The 21,573-nt window shown below is 41.3% G+C and overlaps 1 protein-coding gene across 4 annotated transcripts in view; it reads right to left on the bottom strand.

The window, feature by feature from the left end:
• CCNT1 (cyclin T1) overlaps positions 1-21,573 on the bottom strand; it is a 28,464-nt gene extending 6,891 nt beyond the window's left edge. Inside the window, exons 1-8 of one of the 4 annotated variants that reach the window (XM_055295053.2) lie at positions 21,283-21,559; positions 18,142-18,223; positions 9,193-9,321; positions 5,841-5,901; positions 4,580-4,642; positions 2,944-2,989; positions 628-791; positions 388-458 (exon numbers count right to left, since the gene is read on the bottom strand). In XM_055295053.2, coding sequence (XP_055151028.1) covers positions 388-458; positions 628-791; positions 2,944-2,989; positions 4,580-4,642; positions 5,841-5,901; positions 9,193-9,321; positions 18,142-18,223; positions 21,283-21,443 — 777 coding nt within the window. In that variant the 5' untranslated portion in view covers positions 21,444-21,559. Of the gene's footprint in view, positions 1-50; positions 344-387; positions 459-627; positions 792-2,943; positions 2,990-4,579; positions 4,643-5,840; positions 5,902-9,192; positions 9,322-18,141; positions 18,224-21,282 lie in introns of those variants that run through there. The other 3 variants (XR_008660464.2, XM_055295054.2, XM_055295056.2) reach the window with 3 other exon arrangements.

Here is a 21,573-nt window from a genome sequence, read left to right as displayed (position 1 = left end):
ATTTTAAAAGTAGGTAATGTCAAACACAAAACTATGATACCAGCTCTAACCTTGTAATTCTCTATCTTGCCTCTACCAGAAGCCAATACTCTGACTCAGAGAAGCCATGTTTTTTCCCTACCAGTTTCCACACAGAAAATACTGAACCAGTGTTACTGCTCAAATGATCATATCACAGGAGTTACACAATGAAAAGCAAATCCTGCTATCTCATAGAGGCACTGACTTTTACAACAGTATCCAAAGTATGAAGTGGAAGTCATGATTACTGTGTAACTATAGAAATGGCAATTCCAAACCTAAGGTACATATTCAATACTGTTATATTCACTGGTGCAGTCAAAAGAAATTGATTTTGTTCCACAAGCTGACAGTAATGATTCTTACCCTCCAATTCCAAATGCGTTTGAGCCTGTTGGGAGTTTTCTCCAAAATCTGTAGAAACTCATGTGTCAGTTCTACAAGTAAAACAGAACATTCAAGAAAGACTGAGAGAAACAGAAGTAATGAAACAAGAATAACCTCAACTACTAACTAACTATTTTCATCTGAATCAAGTCACCTTTGGCCAGCTACGTGACAGATCAACAGCAAGTGCTTTTCAAGGTCCCTTACTCTAAAACTTACCATCTAAAAGTTCCAAGGTCACAGTGGCGTCAACATACTCCCACCAGTGCTTCCCGTCAGTTGAGACTGGGATCTCCCAATTGGACCACTTGCAAGCCAGATGAATGCAGACACAGGCCACCACAGGAGGTGTGTACTGCAGGCTAAATGTGGTCAAATGCAGGCTGACATCAGAGGGAAGAAAACAGAGAGTGTCATGAGCTCTCAATTCTCAACCCAAAGCTAAAACTCTCCATTATTAAAAAAAAAAAAAAAAAAAAAAAAAAAAAAAGGCTTAAAAATACACAGGAGAGTAAGAAGGGTAAGAAATATGCAATGCTCTGATCTAGCACTGTTATGAAAAAGTTTTGAAATTAACCAACATATTTATACTTGAGAGAGTAGTTGTCTATTATTTTAAATAGACCAGAACTATGATTGGTGAGAGACAAATTATTTTTAAGATATTTCCTTAAGTATTTGATTTACGGATTACACAGACCAAAAAGCTTACAATTTTCCTTAGGATCTGAGCTTAGTCTCAGGATAATAGGTAATAGATAATATAATTTCCTATTAACCCACCTGTTCAGGTAACATTTTAAAAACTCTTGAATACACATCACTTAATCCACACATTGACCAGAGCCAAAAAAAAAAAAAAAAAAAAGGAAAAAAGGAAAAAGGCTGGGAATTCAAGTTCTTTAAAACATTGACTTCTGGGCCAGTATTCAAGCCTAGAAGTCAATATTTATTACCTATTATCCTGAGACTAAGCTCAGATCCTAAGGAAAATTGTAAGCTTTTTGGTCTGTGTAATCCGTAAATCAAATACTTCAGGAAATATCTTAAAAATAATTTGTCTCTCACCAATCATAGTTCTGGTCTATTTAAAATAATAGACAACTACTCTCTCAAGTATAAATATGTTGGTTAATTTGATCAAAACTTTTTCATAACAGGCTATAAAAATGAACTTCTTAGCCCTGACAGTTACTAGGGATATCATTGGTTTCCATTAACTAACAATGTTGGGCAAGTCACTTGGTAATACAAGTTATGTACTAATCATTTACTTTTTTTAGACAGAGCCTCTCTCTCTGTTACCCAGGCTGCAGTGCAGTGGGGCAATCTCGGCTCACAGCAATCTCTGCCTCCTGGGTTCAAGCAATTCTCATGCCTCAGCCTCCCGAGTAGCTGGTACTATATGCGTGTGCCACCAAGCCCTGCCAATTTTCGTATTTTTTAGTAAAAATGTGGTTTCACCACGTTGGCCAGGCTGGTCTCGAACTCCTAGCCTCAAGTGATCCACCAGCCTCAGCCTGGGATTACAGGTATGAGCCACTGTGCCCAGTCTCATTTACTTTTTTCAAAAAGGGAAGAAGGAAAAAGACTGAAACTCTTTACATCCATAAGTGCCCACTGATTGATAGAGGGGGAAGAAAAAGGAATACTTTAAAATACAATTATTGGCCAGGCGCAGTAGTTTACACCTGTAATCCCAGCACTTTGGGAAGCCAAGGCAGGTGGATCACTTGAGACCAACCTAGTCAACATAGCGAAACCCCATCTCTACTAAAAATACAAAAAAATTAGCCGGGCGTGGTGGCGCCAATCTATAATCCCAGCTTACTCAAGAGGCTGAGGCCAGAGAATCACTTGAACCTGGGAGGCAGAGGTTGCAGTGAGCCAAGATCGCACCACTGCAGTCCAGCCTGGTAGACAGAGTGAGACTCTGTCTTAAAAAAAAAAAAAAAAAATACATATATATATATATATATATATATGCCTGTAATCCCAGCACTTTGGGAGGCCGAGGTGGGCAGATCATGAGGTCAGGAGATCAAGACCATCCTGGCTAACAGGGTAAAACCCCATCTCTACTAAAAACACAAAAATTATCCAGGCGTGGTGGCAGGTACCTGTAGTCCCAGCTACTCGGGAGGCTGAGGCAGGAGAATGGGGTAAACCTGGGAGATGGAGCTTGTAGTGAGCTGGTATCGTGCCACTGCACTCCAGCCTGGGCAACAGAGCAAGACTCTGTCTCATAAAAAAAAAAAATTAAAAAAAAATATATATATATATAAAATTATTGCAGAATCCTCCAAATTAGATTTTCAGTCACTATCATGCAGAATTGAGTAGGTTATCAAAAAAATCAGTACTAAATAATTACATAACCTTAGAAAATTAAAAAGTACCATGGAAATTTAAAGTACAACATGAAAACTGTGCAGAAAAATCAATATTCACCAGAGAATTATCTATAGCACACTGTATCAAACCCAAGTAAAGTCCTATATCAAAAATCAAAGAGAAAAAAATTAAAATATAAACCTGTTGGTTGCCATGAAGTAAGAAGTCTGTGCTAAGTCCTTGCTTGCTAAAGAAAAAAAAAGTCGGGTGGGGGAGGAAAAAAGTTATTAGTTCCATTCATTCTCAACAAATATTTAGTAAGCATTTAATATTTGCAAGGTACTGTGAATATAGTGGCAAATGAGACACACATGGTCCCTGTAAACTTGACGTTTACATTCTGCCAAAGTAGACAGATCAATGATTTTTAATTTTAACATTAATAACTATGCTGCTTCCAGATCTAGGTACTCAAGCTTTATTCTGCACACTACATATCTGAGGTACTTGTTTAAATGCAATTCTTGGACCTGCTCCCTAAAATTTAATTAAATGTTTGGAGAAGGGTGCAAGCATTTTTTAACAAGTAACACAGAGATTCTGATGTAAGGATTCACTGAGAAACACTAAACTACAGGATGAACTAAGATGATCTAGAAGCAAGATCAGAATCTAGAAGACTTTCACATATTTGGGAAAAGGGACTTTTGCTGTCAAGAAAGTTTTTAATTAAGGCCAAGCGCCGTGGCTCATGCCTGTAATCCCAGCACTTTGGGAGGCCAAGGCGGGCAGATCACCTGAGGTCCAGAGTTCAAGACCAGCCTGACCAACATGGAGAAACCCCGTCTCTATTAAAAATAAAAAATTAGCTGAGGTGGTGGCGCATGCCTGTAATCCCAGCTACTCGGGAGGCTAAGGCAGGAGAATCGCTTGAACCCGGGAGGCAGAGGTTGTGATGAGCTGAGATCGTGCTACTGCACTCTACCTTGGGCAACAAGAGCAAAACTCCGTCTCAAAAAAAAAAAAAAGTTTTTAATTAAGTAGCCTTAAGATTTAATTAATTAATCCCCAAATCATCAAATGATGTAATATATTACAATGAAAAAATTTAACTTCTTCCAAAACAAACTGTTCTGGGTGACAAAGCAAATTTTTATCTTCCTCAGGACATAGTCTTCTCAATATTAACATACATCCATCTCTAGTCTTATCCTTGTTCAATATAACATTTTAATACTTTCAAATATAAAGAACTCGGGAAAATTTGGGAATTTTCACATGAAACACATATTAGCAAAATGTAAAATAAGACCAATTATCAGTTTGGCCTACAAAATCATAAAAGGCACTTAAAGGCACAATAGTGTTCAGATACTCTTAATACTACTTAAACTAAATAAGAGAGTTTCATTCAATTATACCTAATATTGTTAAATTAGAATTAAAAAGAAAAGTTCTGCCAAGGGATTGTGTATCATGGAAAGTCCAAATAAATTCTATATGATCCTCTAGGTAGTCTTTAATCAACCCCAGAATTAAAATAAAATCACCTACTCCTCACAACTTTCATAAAATTTCTGTTAAATAACTTCACAACCTGCCCAAACTTTGACAAACTTTCTCAAGAGGTTAGCTCTCTTTAACTAGAGACCATCTAAAAACATTACTTGTAAGAACCCAACAGAAAAACATCAAGTCAGAACAACTCATTTTGATTTAAGCCAAGTAGGCCTTTAAATTTGGCCAAAGCAGAACTGTTACGTATTGTCCACCACAAACCACAACCTCTAAAAGGGAAAACAATTTGAGATAGTCTTCATAAGCTGGGATTCCTTACCTCGAACAAGTTGAGTGCACTTTACTACATGAGTGTGTGGGTGATCAATTGTTAGTTCAAAGCCTTAAAAGAAAAAGTAATTGGTTAAAAAACTATTAAAAAGTTTACATTTTACAAATTATTCTAAAAGGATAACTGATTGTGAATTACACCTTACTGGTTTCCACATTAAAATATTAATAGAAATTTATTCCACCAGAAAAATATCATAGTCCCATGAAATGTAATTTGAAGACATTTTAAGAAAAAAGTTAACTAGAGGCTGGGCGCGGTGGCTCAAGCCTGTAATCCCAGCACTTTGGGAGGCCGAGGCGGGCGGATCACAAGGTCAGGAGATCCAGACCATCCTGCCTCACACGGTGAAACCCCATCTCTACTAAAAATACAAAAATTTAGCTGGGCGTGGTGGCGGGCGCCTGTAGTCCCAGCTACTCTGGAGGCTGAGGCAGGAGAATGACGTGCACCCAGGAGGCGGAGGGTGCAGTGAGCCAAGATTGTGCCACTGCACTCCAGCCTGGGTGACAGAGCAAGACTCTGTCTCAAAAAAAAAAAAAGAAAAAGAAAAAAAAGTTAACTGGAATACATTAACTTGAGAGATAAACTTTGAAGAACTCATCATATATATATATATATATATATATATATATGTGCAAAAAAAATTGTGTCTACACCAATAACTTTGACATACAACTCATGAAATCTTACCCCACCTAGAAGAGAAAAATGATAGCCCAAAAGAACCAGGAAAAAAAAAATCTGTATTTTCATATTTTCTAAACTTTTAAAGGCAGCCTATGTGATGAAAATAACAGATAATAACACAATATCATCAGAGTTGCCCATGCAACCACTAAAGCTTAAGTTCCCCCACTTTCACTCGGCTGTTCTAAACACTAGTTACCAATTTTAAAAACAAATGCTGTTACAGACCATAACAATCCACAGAAGGAAAAACATTCTTTAGATAGTTTTTATGATTTTTGAGGGTAAAAATCACCAAAACTTAAAAAGCAAATAATGAACCCTAGAATGAAGAAAATAATAACCCACTGGCTGCTGTTTCAAAGGTCAGCTGTACTACCTGCATTCACTCTACGGAACAGGCCACGGTTAAACTCAGGTCTACAACCTCTATCATCTGGAAACAGAGGAACACTACAAAAACTTTCCCAAGAAAGATTATTCCTATTTAGCAAATTTTTAAAATCAAATCATTTTATTGCATAATTTAAAAAAATGTTTCAAAAGAAAATAAACTTACCTAAAGTCTGCAAAATTATGCTTTCTAAAATGACTAGATCTTGAACTTGTTGCAAATAAACCTAAAAGTGAGAAGACAGAAATTATTCCCTACCAAGGCACAATATATAAAGTATAAACAATTCTAACAATCCCTTCCAGGGAAACCAAACAATAAAAGGCATGAGTGCAGTTAGGAGGTAGAGTTAAGAACTGAAATACAATCTTTTTTTTTTTTTTTGAGACAGTCTCCCTCTGTCACCCAGGCTGGAGTGCAGTGGTGTGATCTCGGCTCACTGCAACCTCCACCTCCCTGGTTCAAGCAATTCCCCTGCCTCAGCCTCCCAAGTAGCTGAGATTCCAGGGGCACGCCACCACGCCCGGCTAATATTTTTGTGAAATACATTCTTTATCCCGTATGCCCATTCAGTACACATTTTCTTTAAAAAATAAATAAATAAGTAGTATGCTGAGAGGTAACACTTTATATATGGCTACAGAAAAAGCACCACGTATTTGGTTCATTTTCAGGCTAATATTTAAGGTTTTATGGTTCATGTGATTTAGACATAAGAAAATTAAAAGTATATATTTTTTGCTTTTTTTTTTTTTTTTTTTGAGAGTTGGAGTTTCGCTCTTGTTGCCCAGGCTGGAGTGCAATGGCACAATCTCGGCTCACCGCAACCTCGCCTCCCGGTTCAAACAATTCTCCTGCCTCAGCCTCCCGAGTAGCTGGGATTACAGGCATGCACCACCACACCCAGCTAATTTTGTATTTTTAGTAGAGACGGGGTTTCTCCATGTTGGTCAGGCTGGTCTCAAACTCCCAACCTCAGATGATCGGCCCACCTCGGCCTCCCAAAGTGCTGGGATTACAGGCGTGAGCCACCACACCCGGCCTTTTTTTTTGAGAGGGAGTCTCGCTCTGCTGCTCAGGCTGGAGTGCAGTGACGTGACCTCGCCTCACTACAACCTCTGCCTCCCAGGTTCAAGCGATTCTCCTGCCTCAGCCTCCCGAGTAGGTGGGATTATAGGAGCCCACCACCACGCCTGGCTAATTTTTGTATATTTAGTAGAGACGGGGTTTCACCATACTGGCAAAGCTGGTCTCGAACCCCTGACCTCAGGTGATCCACCCGCCTCGGCTTCCCAAAGTGCTAGGATTACAGGCATGAGCCACCGTGCCTGGCCACAAAGTATATGTTTTTCAACATCACCAAAACACATTTGCAGAACCTTCCTACAGTACTGTAAGCATTTAATTGATACCAAACATTTGGCTCCTATCAGAACTTCCCGTTTGGGGCCATGCTAGGTTTCTAAAAAGTAACAGAAGAGTTCAAAGGAAAAGGTAGTAAGAAAATTCGCTCAGATTTGTGCCAGCCAAAGCTATAGCCACTAGCCACATGTAGCCATTCATCACTTGAAATGTAGCTAGTCTAAACTGAAACGTGCTATAACCATAAAATACACTGGATTTTTTAGACAGTTAAAAAATAAAGAACGGGCCAGGTGCGGTGGCTCATGCTGGTAATTCCAGCACTTAGGGAGGCCGAAGTGGGTGTATCACGAGGTCAGGAGTTCAAGATCAGCCTGGCCAGTATGGTGAAACCCTGTCTCTATTAAAAATACCAAAAAATTAGCTGGGCGTGATGGTGGGCATGAACCTTGGCTTGTTCCATAAAGTGAATGCAGGTAGTAATCCCAGCTATTCAGGAGGCTGAGGCAGAGAATTGCTTGAACCTGGGAGGCGGAGGTTGCAGTGAGCTGAGATCGTGCCACTGCATTCCAGCCAGGGTGACAGAGCGAGACTCCATCTCAAAAAAAAGAAAAAAAAAAAAAATGTAGCTAGGCATGGTTGCTCACATCCAGAATTCTAACACTTTGGGAGGCCAGTGTGGGAGGATTCTTTAAAGGCCAAGAGTTCAAGACCAGCCTGGGCAACATGGTAAGACCCCAACTCTACAAAAAAATAAAAATTAGCTGGGAGTGGTGGCATGCAGCTATAGTCCTAGCTACTTGGGAGGCTGAGGTGAAATGATCACCTGCTCTTTATGAGAATCTAATGCCTGATGATCTGTCACTGTCTCCCATCACCCCCAGATGGGACCATCTAGTTGCAGGAAAAGAAGCTCAGGGAGGCTGGGCACAGCGGCTCACGCCTGTAATCCCACCACTTTGGGAGGCCAAGGCGGGCGGATCACAAGGTCAAGAGATCGAGATCATCCTGGCTGACATGGTGAAACCCCGTCTCTGCTAAAAATAAAAAAATTAGCTGGGCTTGGTGGCGCACGCCTGTAGTCCCAGCTACTTAGGAGGCTGAGGCAGGAGAATCGCTTGAACCCGGGAGGCGGAGGTTGCAGTGAGCCAAGATTGCGCCATTGCACTCCAGCCTGGTGACAAGAGCGAGATTCCGTCTCAAAAAAAAAAAAAAAGAGACACTCAGGGCTCCCACTGATTCTACATTATGGTGAGTTATATAATTATTTCATTATGTGTAACAATGTAATAATAATAGAAATAAAGTGAACAATAAATGTAATGTGCTTGAATCATCCCAAAACCATCTCCAACCCCATCCCGTCCATGTAAAAACTGTCTCCCATGAAACCAGTCCCGGGTGCCAAAAAAGGTCTGGGACCATTGGTCTAGAATATATCTGAGAGATATTTTCTTCTTGAAATTTTCTTTATTTTCAAATTTTACTGCAACAAATACAAAACTTTCGCCATAAAATTTATGTTTCGTTTTGTTTTTCAGACAGAGTCCTGGCACTGCTGCCTGCAGTGGTGTGATCATGGCTCACTGCAGCCTCAACATCCCATGCTCAAGCAACCCTCCCACCTTAGTCTCCCAAGTAGCTGGGACTAAAGATATGAGCCAGCATGCCCAGTTGTTTTTTTTTGTTGTTGTTGTTGTTTTTCTTTTTTTGTAGAAATGGGGTCTCGGTTGCCAGAGCTTGTCTCAAACTGGACTCAAGCAATTCTCCTGCCTCAGCCTCCCAAAGTGCTGAGATTACAAGCATGAGCCACCACATCTGGCTTTTTTCTTTTTTTAAAAATATAGAGACAGGGTCTTGCTATGCTGTCCAGGTTGGTCTTGAACTTCTGGTCTAAAGTGATTCTCCCACCTTACCCTCCCAAAGTGCTAGGATTACAGGTGTGAGCCACCATACCTGGCCTAATTTTTTTACTGTTAAGAAAAACACAAACACTAAAATGTTCTTTTAACAACCCCAATCTAAACTTCAATAAATCGAAGTTATAAAATTAAGTTGCATCGAAATACATAAAGATCCAGGCATGCTTGGGAGTAGGGAAAAAAAAAAGAAAGAAAAAAATTTAAGAAAAACAGATGTGTAATTAATCTCCTACCTCACTTCTAGTATCAGGAAGGGATTCCTGAGGATGGAGACAAGTATGTGCTACCTTGATGACATGTTCCAATTTTTTGGGCTGCTCCTCCACTTTAGCTGCTAGAAACAAGGCTGCTGGAGCCACAGACTGAATGGAGAGAAAATAAATCATATTTATTATCAATTTATTCATTTATAGAGTAAGGTAGATCTAAAGACGAGCTAAGCCTCAAATCAAGTTATTTGCTTGCCTCAACTTTGTCACCTCTTTACCCTTTCCCCCCAGCTTCTACCATCTTCCCCTCTCCTACCCATTAATCCATCTCCACTTCCAAACACCAATTCTTTGACAAACTCTCATTAACAGCTGTCTATGGGAGAAGCTACTAGATGTAAACAGACAGTTTTCTATTTAAAATGAGATTCTTTATTAAGTTTATATCAAATCACTCAATACATTTTTTAAGGAGTAAACTGAAATGTCCAGAATACGCAAGTCCATATAGAGAAAAAGTTTAGTGGTTGCCAGGAGCTGGGGGGAGAGGAGTATAAGAATAACTGCTAATAGGTGAGGCGTTTTCTGGGGTGATGTAAATGTTCTGCAATTAGACTGTGTTGATGGTTGCACAATTCTGTGCATATACTAAAAACCAGTGAACTACATAATTTAAACAAATGAATTTCATTGTACGTGAATTATATCTCAATTACTTATACATATCAAACCTTTCAAAAATACAAAGCATGGCATTATATGTAAGGCATTATTTATAGAAAGCATTAAGAGGGAAAAATTGGATGTGAGGGCGATCTGGCTGCGACATCTGTCACCCCATTGATCGCCAGGGTTGATTCGGCTGATCTGGCTGGCTAGGCGGGTGTCCCCTTCCTCCCTCACCGCTCCATGTGCGTCCCTCCCGAAGCTGCGCGCTCGGTCGAAGAGGACGACCATCCCCGATAGAGGAGGACCGGTCTTCGGTCAAGGGTATACGAGTAGCTGCGCTCCCCTGCTAGAACCTCCAAACAAGCTCTCAAGAGGGAAAAATTGAAGTCAATATATAAGTAGATAACAAACTTTATAAAAGATTAGAGCAATATGACATAAATGTAGCCTGGTGATCTTGGAAACTTCAGAAAATATAACTTTTCTTGAATATTAAGAACATTTCAATGACTCAAAGATAGTAATGCTAAAAGCTATAATTCACCAGGAGTCAAAGAAATACATAAATAATTTTACAGAATTTAAATATATATTTCATTTTACTGACTAGAACTGATATTCTAATACTTATTTGTAACCCTGATGTCACCTATGCTATACTTTTCTAGAGTAAGTTTTTCTCCACAAATTCAACTCATAGTAATCATTTCAGACAAGACCATAGGAGACAAAAATAATTTAAAACAAAATTTTTTTAGGCCAGACACAGTGGTTCAAGCCTATAATCTCAGCACTTTGGGAAGCAAAGGCAGGGGATCACTTGAGCCCAGGAGTCCGAGACCAGCCTGGGCAACACAGTGAGAGAGACTCCATCTCCACACACACACAAAAAAAAATTGTTTTAAGTAAACATAATGATTCTTTTCCTTCACATTTGTTTCAGATGAATATGAAGCATACTACATATATATTCCTCAGACTTTAGGATAAACACAGGATCAGAGAAAAATGGATATGAACGAAGGTATGGTGATCTAGGCGTAAAGCACATTTTCAACACTAAACTGAGTAGTTAAATAAATTAGATAATCGGATGTGGAACACTAAGTATTCTTTTTTCTTTTTTTTTTTTTGAGACAGCATCTCACTCTGTCACCCAGCTGCAGTTCAGTGGCGTCATAATCACAGTTCCACTCAACCTCCTGGGCTCAAGAGATATTCGCATCTCAGCCTTCGAAGCAGCTGGGATCCCAGGCACATGCCACCACACCCAGTTAATTTATTTTTATTTTTAATAGAGATGGGGTCTCCCTACATTGTCCAGGCTGCTCCAACTCCTGGGCTCAAGTGATTCTCCTGTCTCTGCCTCCCAAAGTCCTAGGAGTACAGGTGTGAGTCACCTCACCCAGCAAAGATTCTTAATAAGAGTGACACTAAAGATTTTGAAAAATAGAGTTTAAGAAATGTTTATGATAAATGTATATAATTATGTACCCATGATAATTAATAAAAATAAATTTTTAAAACAAAGTAATACTTAGAAGGAGTAATCTGGTGGTAGGTAGAACTAGGAGAAAAGGATGGGATACATTAAAAGTTAATTCAGGCTGGGTGTCATGGCTCACGCCTGTAATCCCAGCACTTTGGGAGGCCGAGGCAGTGGATCACTTGAAGTCAGGAATTCAAGACCAGCCCGGCCAACATGGTGAAACTCCGCCTCTACTAAAAACACAAAAATTAGCCGGGCATGGTGGCGCACACCACCACTCGGGAGTCTTGTAGTAGGGTAGTCCCACCTACTCGGGAGAATTGCCTGAACCCAGGAGGCAGGGGTTGAAGTGAGCCAAGATCATGCCACTGTACTCCAGCCTGGGCAACAGAGCAATACTGTCTCAAAAAATAAAATAAAAGTTAACTTAAATCATAATTTAGGCATTATGACATAAAGTTTAGAGTACTTTGGGAGGCCAAAGCAGGAGAATCACTTGAGCCCAAAGTTCAAGATTAGCCTGGGCAACACAGTGAGACCCTGTCTCTGTTTTTTAAAAATTATTTTAAAATATAGAAAAAAGAATTTTAAAAAGTTTAGAGTAGACCGGGTGTGGTGGCTCACGCCTGTAATCCCAGCACTTTGGGAGGCTGAGGCAGGCAGATCACCTGAGGTCAGGAGTTCAAGAATAGCCTGGCCAACATGGTAAAACCCCATCTCTACTAAAAATACAAAAATTAGCCAGGAGTGGTGGCGCATGCCTTCGGTCCCAGCTACTTGGGAGGCTGAGGCAGGAGAACTGCTTGAACCCAGGAGGTGGGGGTTGCAGTGAGCCAAGATCACACCATTGCACTCCAACCTGGGCCACAGAGCGAGACTCTGTCTCAAAAAAAAAAAAAAAAAAAAAAAAAAAAAAAAAAAAAGTTTAGACACTAGCAGTAGAAATAAAGGAAAAAAGAAACACAGGCATCACTTTGTAAAACTAATAGGGCTGCACTAAATATATGTACATGTACTTGCATACAAAGAATAAATTCTAATGGGATATACTCTAAAATGTTAACAGGATTATCTCTTTATTTCCTGTCCTCTTCCAATTTTATAATAATTTAAAAAGTATATATAAGGAGAGGAAAAAAATGGTAACATTATGAAATTAGCAAGACTTTATAGGCTGGGTGCAGACTCTTGCCTATAATTCTAGCACTTTGGGAGGCCAAGGCAGGAGGATTCCTTGAGCTCAAGCCTGAGCAACATAGCAAGACCTCATCTCTACAAAAAATCAAAAGGAAAATTCACTGGGCGTGGTGACACTGTAGTCCTGGTAAGGTGGGAGGATCACTTGAGCTCAGGACATGGAGGCTGCAGTGAACTATGCTTGTACCACTGCACTCCAGCCTGGCCTAGGTGACAGAGTAAAACCCTGTCTTGGGGTGGAGGGACTATAACTAACTGAACAAACGGGAAAAGGACAAGTCAAAGACTACTCTAAGGTTTTAAGCCTATTAGAAACTAAAAGTATGGCATAAACTAACAAAACCAAAATAAAACTAAACTAAATTATGGCACCACTGCACTCCTGGGCAACAGAGGGGACTCCATTTCAAAAAAAAAAAAAAAAAAAAAGAACACAATAAACGTTTCTTGAAGTAATGAATATTTATTGTTTGTTAGGGTGGAAAGAAAAGGACCCTCACCTATAGTGCTGGAAACAATGTATAATCTTTCAGTAGGGCAAACTGACACTACAAAAATTTTTATATATTGTATACTTTGGGCACAGCAATTCCACCTATAGGAACTTGTATTAAAATGCTTATATAAGTGCACTATATATATATACAAGACTATCCCATGAAACATAACGTACAATATAATAAACTAGAACAACAACCCAAATAGCTATCAATAAAAAGCTGGTTAAATAAACTACAGTAACTACACAAATACCATGTGGCAAATTAAAATAATAAGAAATCCAAAAAATAATGGGAAATATGGAAAGACGTCCGATACATACTGTTACATGATAAAGCCAAGCTATGCAACAGTAGCATCGCAAGATATGATTTTTTAAATAAAAATACATCAATGCTAGTTTATGTGCACAGAAAAATGTCTGGGCCACTATATACCAAACATTTATCAATGGTTATCTCTGGGTAGGATTACAGACTAGTTTTCACTTTCCACATACATTTCTGTACTGTCTTAATTTTTACCATGGGAATTTATTATAATACCTTTGGGTTTCTTTTCTTTTTTTTTTTTTTTTTTTTTTTTTTTTTGAGATGGACTCTCACTCTGTCACCCAAGCTGGAGTGCAACGGCGCGATCTCAGCTCACTGCAACCTCCACCTTCCGGGTTCGAGCAATTCTGCCTCAGCCTCCCGAGTGAGTAGCTGGTACTACAGGCGCACGCCACCATGCCTGGCTGATTTTTGTGTTTTTAAATAGAGACGGGGTTTCACCATGTTGGCCAGGATGGTCTCGAACTCCTGACCTCAAATGATCCACCCAACTCGGCCTCCCAAAGTGCTAGGATTACAGGCCTGAGTCACCACGCCCAGCCTCTAATACCTTTGTAATAAGAAAAACACACACACACATACAAAAATGCCTGAGGACTTGACAGGATATATAACGTATCAATGCCACACTGATTATTAGGCCACACTTAACGTATTAAGTCCTCTCACATTTAAATTTGGATTCATCACAGCTAAACTTAGAATTAGCATGTTAAAAGGTGATATTAAATCTGGAATCTGTTGATTCCAAAATGTGCCTAAAATCAATCCTCTAAAAAGGATCAACAACTTCAAATTAATCAATGGATTTTGAAAAAGGTCATGACATCCAAAAGAATATCCCTATACTAGCCAGGTGCGGTGGCCCATGCCTGCAATCCCAGCACTTTGGGAGACTGAGGTGGGAAGATAGCTTGAGGCCAGGAGTTTGAGACCAGCCTGGGCAACAGAGTGAGATCTCCTGTCTCTAAAAAATAAATATATATAAAAATGTTTGAAAGAATATCTCTATATTGGATAATTACCAGATCATCCATTCATTCAACAAGTTTACTGAAACTGCTTTAGAGAATATACAGAAAAGGGAATCTCTGTCCTTGTTAAGCTTAACAGATAAATAAAAAGATACGGCCTGGTGCAGTGGCTCATGGCTATAATTCCAGCACTTGGTAGGCTGAGGCGGGTGGATCGTGAGGTCAGGAATTCAAGACCAGGCAGGCCAAGATGGTGAAACCCCGTCTCTACTAAAAATACAAAAATCAGCTGGGTGTGGTGGCAGGCGCCTGTAATCACAACTACTCAGGAGGCTGAAGCAGGAGAACTGCTGGAACCCAGGAGGCGGAGGTTGCAGTGAGCTGAGATCACGCAGCCACTGCACTCCAGCATGGGGGAAAGAGCGAGATTCCAGGTCTCAAAAAAATAAAAAAAGATATAATTTAAAAGATAAGGCTGGGCGTGGTGGCTCACACCTGTAATCCCAGCACTCTGGAAGGATGAGGCAGGCAGATCATGAGGTCAACAGTCGAAGACAAGCCTGGCCAACATAGTGAAACCCTGTCTATACTAAAAATACAAAAATTAGCTGGGTGTGGTGGCGGGTGCCTGTAGTCCCAGCTACTTGGGAGGTTGAGACAGGAGAATCACTTGAACCTGGGAGGTGGAGGTTGCAGTGAGCTGAGACGGCGCCATTGCACTCCAGCCTGGGTGAAGGAGTGAGACTCCATCTCGAAAATAAATAAATAAATAAATATATAAGTAAATAAAAGTTAAAAGCAGGGGAAAATATATATTAACCTATACATGAAGAGTGGACAAACTGATTTGAGATTTTCGTTTTTTGATTTGAGATTTACTTCACCCCAGATTTCAAGTCTTTATCATAATAAAAGGGAAGAATTATAGAAAACCTTCAGAACTGGCAAAACTGCTAGGAATTTCCTCTTCAAATTTCACTTTTTAACTACTCACTACCTTCTATTCTGGTGCTATCAGATAGCCTCGTTAAATGCTAACAGGCTTCTCTCTTTTAATAAGAAGGGTATACTCCTTGCAATCAGAGCCAGAGCACGGCTCCAGGGCATGACTAGAGGTACAGGGCCTAAGGGCAGAAGAAAGCCAACCTGGTTGGATCATCAGCAAAAATCTTTTTATTTTTGTTTTGAGACGGAGTCTCGCTCTGTGGCCCAGGCTGGAGTGCAGTGACGCGATCTCGGCTCACTGCAAGCTCCGCCTCCAGGGTTCATGCCATTCTCCTGTCTCAGCCTCCCGAGTAGCTGGGACTACAGGCGCCCGCCCCCACGCCCGGCTAATTTTTTTTTTGTATTTTTAGTAGAGATGGGGTTTCACCATGTTAGCCAGGATGGTCTTGATCTGCTGACCTCGTGATCCGCCCGTCTCGGCCTCCCAAAGTGCTGGGATTACAGGCGTGAGCCACCGCACCCGGCCCACAAAAATCTTAATTCACAAATCCAAAAAGTTTCCTGTGCAGTTACTCCCAATACTGCTTCTGCCAGTTTCTTACATTTCAGGAGCTATGTCTAGTTTCATAAACTCTCTTTCTACAGCATTAAAAAGTAATAATAAATCTGAAAACCCACCATTCTAAGGATATGAAATAAGCATCCTCAAAGGCATAACCTTTTTCTTTTTGAGACAGTTTCACTCTTGTTGCCTAGGCTGAAGTGCAATGGCGATCTCGGCTCACCACAACCTCGGCCTCCCCAGTTCAAGTGATTGCCTCAGCCTCCTGAGTAGCTGGGATTACAGGCATGAGACATCACGCCTGGCTAATTTTTGTATTAGTAGAGATGGGGTTTCTCCATGTTGGTCTCAAACTCCCAACCTCAGGTGATCTACCCGCCTCAGCCTCCCAAGATTGTGGGATTATAGGCATAAGCCACCGTGCCCGGCAGGAGAACCTTTTTCTTAAAAAAAAAAAAAAAAAAAAAAGCAGTGAAATATTTGACTCACAAATCCATTTGAAGTATACAGCCGGTGTGGTGGCTCACATCTGTAATCCCAACACTTTGGGAGGCTGAGGCGGGCAGATCACCTAAGGTCAGGAGTTCAAAACCAGCCTGGCCAACATGGTGAAACCTCGTCTCTACTAAAAATATAAAAACTAGCCAGGTGTGGTGGCACATGTGTGTAATCCCAGCTACTTGGGAGGCTGAGGAAACAGGATTGCTTGAATCTGCGAGGCAGAGGTTGCAATGAGCCGAGATCATGCCATTGCACTCCATCCTGGGCAACAAGAGCGAAACTTCATCTCAAAAAAAAAAAAAAAAAAAAAAAACAATCCCTATGAAGTACTTGTCAAGTTTATCCCTATTACCTTGGCGTTTTATTAAGTAAATACAGTCCTTCCTAGAACTGGGATATCACTATGCATTCACTTCCAAGTCATTTATAATAATGTTAAATAGGACCATTTCAAATAGCAACACTGAAAAGATCACTATTTATAATTCTGTACAAAAAAATAAAATTTCTTTATTAGTATAATTTTATTCTTCCTGTTCTTTTAAAAATTTTTTTTTTCCGTTTTTTTTTTTTTCTTGTAGAAACGGGGTCTCACACCATGTTGCCCAGGCCGGTCTCCAACTCCTGGGCTCAATCAATCCTCCCACCTGAACCTCCCAAAGTGCTGTGATTATACATAAGAATGAGTCACCATGCATAGCCTATTTTTCATGTTCTTAAAAGTCATTTTTCCAGTTATTATTACATAATGTACTTTCCCCTCCAACTGCTGACTGGAATTTTATCAAAGGCTTTTGGAAAATCTAAGTAACTTACATTTACTTCTTTTGCTGTGACCATATTTTATAAACTACTTCAAAATTAATGCCAGGAATGGCGGCTTATGCCTGTAATCCCAACATTTTAGAAGGCGGAGGCGGAAGGATCCCTTGAGCCCTGAGTTTGAGACCGGGCTGGGCAACATAGGGAGACCCCATCTCCACAAAAAAAATTTTAAAAATTGCCAGGGATGTTGGCAGGCCTGCGGTCCCAGTTACTTGGGAGGCTACGGCAGGACTGCTTGAGCCCAGATGGTTAAGGCTGCAATGAGCCATAATCAAACCACTGCACTCCACCATGGAAAACAGGGCAAGACCCTGCCTGTCTCCCTACCCCAGCAAGAAAAAGAAAGCTATACCTAAATTACACATGATTTCCCCTTTAATGTTATTCCTCCAACCCCAAAATGTTGACTTTGGATGTCTGATAATCTGTTTTTTGGGGGGTTTTTTGGAGACAGGGTCTCACTCTGATGCCCAGGCTGGAGTGAAGTGACTTGATCTTGGCTCACTGCATCCTCAACTCCCTGCGTTCAAGCAATCCTCTTGCCAGCCTCTGGAGTAGCTGAGAGCACAGATGCATACCACCACACCCAGCTACTTGCTTTTTGTTTTTGTTTTTGATATTTTGTAGAAATGAGGTCTCATTATGTTGCCCAGGCTGGTTTTGAACTCCTGGGCTCAAGTGATCCTCCCATCTCAGTCTCTTAAAGTGCTGGGATTACAGTTGTGAGCCACTGCACCCGGCCTAATCTACTTCTTTAGAGAATCGACATGGATGTACTAAATCCACTAGACAAGTAGACACTTAACAGGAAAACTGAAAAGCTGGATTCAGAACAGCAACACAGCACATAATGAAAGTGATCAACCCTAAATTCTAAAGTTCAAGTTACAGTTCAGTAGCAAAGACCAACCACAAATGGAATAGCTAGTTGGAATCAATCACAAAAGGATTACACCATATAAAAAAAATTATACTTACATTTCCAGGGAACTGTGTGAAGGACTGAATCATGTAGAATCGATGCATGTATACTATAGCAGTGTTGATAGTCAATTGTGAGCTAAAGTGTTCAAGTTAAGATCCAAAAACAGGCAGGTATAATTCTGGAAAAGATAACCTCTATCTCCCTCCCAAAAGGATGAAATGGCCAAGCAAGTAGACGCTACTAAATGAAAATCATACTTATTTCTCCAAATCAAAGAATATGTCTGTTTTCTTTCACCAAATTATTAATCGCCAACTGACACTTAGCACAATGCCTTACACATAACAAATATTTAATATAAATGTACTGAATGAATAAACAAACATCTCAGGATGTATGGATCTAGACAAATTTTTTTAAAAACTATATAAGGCGGCCAGGCGCGGTGGCTCACGCCTGTAATCCCAACACTTTGGGAGGCCAAAGAGGGCAGATCACCTGAGGTCTGGAGTTCAGCCTGACCAACATGGAGAAACCCCATCTCTACTAAAAATACAAAATTAGCTGGGCGTGTGGGGCATGCCTGTAATCCCAGCTACTCGAGAGGCTGAGGCAGGAGAATCGCTTGAACTGGGAGGCAGAGGTTGCAGAGAGCCAAGATCACCCATTGCACTCCAGCCTGGGCAACAAGAACAAAACTCTATCTCAAAAAAAAAAAAAAAAAAAAAGAATTTATAAGGCCTGGCTGGGCACAGTGGTTCACGCCTGTAATCCCAGGACTTTGGGTGGAGGCAGAGGCAGGTGGATCACTTGAGGTCAGGAGTTCAAGACCGGTTTGGGCAACATAGCGAAACCCCTCCCTGACTAAAAACACAAAAATTAACCGGGCGTGGTGGTAGAAATCTGTAATCTAACGTGATTTACAGCACCCACCCTGATCTGGCCCATAGGTATGTCTCCACTACCTCTCTCACCTACTAAACTCCATCAACTATTTTCTTTTTTTTTTTTGAGACAGAGTCTCATTCTGTCACCCAGGCTGGAGTGCAGTGGCACAATCTCAGCTCACTGCAACCTTCACCTCCCGAGTTCAAGCGATTCTCCTGCCTCAGCCTCCCAAGTAGCTGGGACTACAGGCTGCGCCACCATGCCTGGCTAATTTTTGTATTTTTAGTAGAGATGGGGTTTCACCATGTTGGCCAGGCTGGTCTCGAACTCCTGACCTCAAGTGATCCATCCGCCTCAGTCTCCCAAAGTGCTGGAATTACAGGCGTGAGCCACCACACCTGGCCTAAATTATTTTCAGTTCCACTTCTCTCTGGCAACCAAGCCTTCTCACGTGGTGATCCATGGGACAGGAAACATTTGAAATGATTTGATAATTCACTCACTGAAGAAGAAAAAAAAACGTGTCAATGCCTTACTTCTAAAAACTTCAACAGACAATATGAGGTAGAGAGATGATGCAATCCCAAATTACAACAGCCTTTTTTTTTTTTTTTTTGAGGCAGAGTCTCGCTCTGTCGCCCACGCTGGAGTGCAGTGGCGCAATCTCGGCCCACTGAAACCTCTGTCTCCCAAATTCAAGCGATTCTCCTGCCTCAGCTTCCCCAGTAGCTGAGATTACAGGCGCCCACCAACAGACCTGGCTATTTTTTGTATTTTTAGTAGAGACAGGGTTTCACCATGTTGGCCAGGCTGGTCTTGAACTCCTGGCCTCAAGTGATCGACCTGCCTGGGCCTCCGAAAGTGCTGTTATTACAGGCGTGAGCCACCGCGCCTGGCTGACAACCTTAATGACAACACACATACAAAAAGGAAAGCACTTTAAGGATACACTGAAACAGAATTTCGAACAAAAAGATTTAACTCCGTACTGACAGGATGCTTAGGAAACAAACCTGGACATCAGCAGGAAACAAACTGGCGATAAAACAGACACCCATTTTGAGATGAACACGCCCTTAAGATACACACATTACCGTCAGCCACACATTTAAATAGAAGCTGCACCCAAGCAAATTTTCACACGCAGAGTGGAAAGAACTTTAAAACTATCCTAGTTTTCTCTACCACAAAATGTGTATTTCCTGACAAACAAAAATATGTGGGAGAGGTTATCTCATTTTTTTTTTTTTTCTTATCTCATTTTTTTTTTCGGAGTTTCACTATTGTTGCCCAAGCTGGAATGCAGTGGCGCGATCTCGGCTCACTGCAACCTCCGCCTCCCGGGTTCAAGCGATTTTCCTGCGTCGGCCTCCTGACTAGCTGGGATTACAGCTGCCCGCCACTACGCCGGGGTAATTTTTTGTATTTTTAGTAGAGACAGGGGTTTCATCATGTTGCCCAGGCTGGTCTCGAACTCCTGGCCTCAGGTGATCCACCCGCCTCGGCCTCCCAAAGTGCAGAGATTACAGGCGTGAGCCACCGCATCCAGCCGTTACCTCATTTTTGAAATAGAAAATGAAATACATACCATCACTCTAAGTAACTTAAGGACCCAGTATTTTGTAAACTATTTAAAACATTAGATTCGTGGGTATCCCTACAAACGTAAACTAACATCTTTCCTCTGAAATTCCATAAAACAGTAGCTAATTGAGCATCTGAATGCAAAGCATTGTGATGGACACAGAATCAAACACAAGAGGTATCATCCCATTTCATAGACAAGACGACCAAGAATTTGAGAGGTCACTTAAACAGCTAGTAGATGAGGAATGGATTTTGGACTAAGGCTGAGGCATTAATTCTGGTCCACCCTTTATAAGACTTTCAGGTACTGAATTTCTCGAAATTTACACACTAGGTTTGGGAGGCAGCCGTCAACAGAGAAACCCTCTACCAGACCCAGACCCCTAGGGCACAGCGGAAAATGAGAATCTTAACGTCACCAGAGCAGATCAGAACACAATGAACAGAGGGTTGGAAGGGCTGGTTAAAACACAAAGCCGGGAAGGATACGAATTCCCAGCAAAGTTGGCGGCACGGGTGAGCGAGCGGGAAATCAACTCTGCCTCGCTTCCCTAGCGCGAACTGAGTTTCAAGCCCGCCCCATCGTGGGCTCTCCCAACTAGACATCCAGCTTCTGCCCACCTTCTTCCCCACTTTCGTCCCCAACCAGAGACTGAGACCTGGACGCCAGAGTATGGCGGGACCAACTCCAAGGCCGAAGGCCTAGACCGCAAGGATACACGTTAAGACGCTGCCCCATGTCCTGGAGCAGATTGGCCGCCTGCTGGCGATAAGAAAGTTCTTTATCTGGGTCCACGCCAAAACGACGGGATGGGCTATTTTCCAGCTGTTCTCGAGTGAAATACCACCGTTTGTTGTTGTTCTTCCTCTCTCCCTCCATAGTGCTTCAACCAGAAGGCAGCGGCGAAGGCTGCAGGCACTTCCCAACGTCACCTAACAGGCGACCCACATCCGCTGTGCGGGGGCAACTGCGACTTGACGAACTTCCGCTAAGCGTCGACCGCCGGGTC

The sequence above is a fragment of the Symphalangus syndactylus genome, chromosome 10 (assembly GCF_028878055.3).
Source record: "Symphalangus syndactylus isolate Jambi chromosome 10, NHGRI_mSymSyn1-v2.1_pri, whole genome shotgun sequence".
Classification (NCBI taxonomy): Eukaryota; Metazoa; Chordata; class Mammalia; order Primates; family Hylobatidae; genus Symphalangus; species Symphalangus syndactylus.
This window is presented reverse-complemented; position numbering and strand designations above follow the sequence as displayed.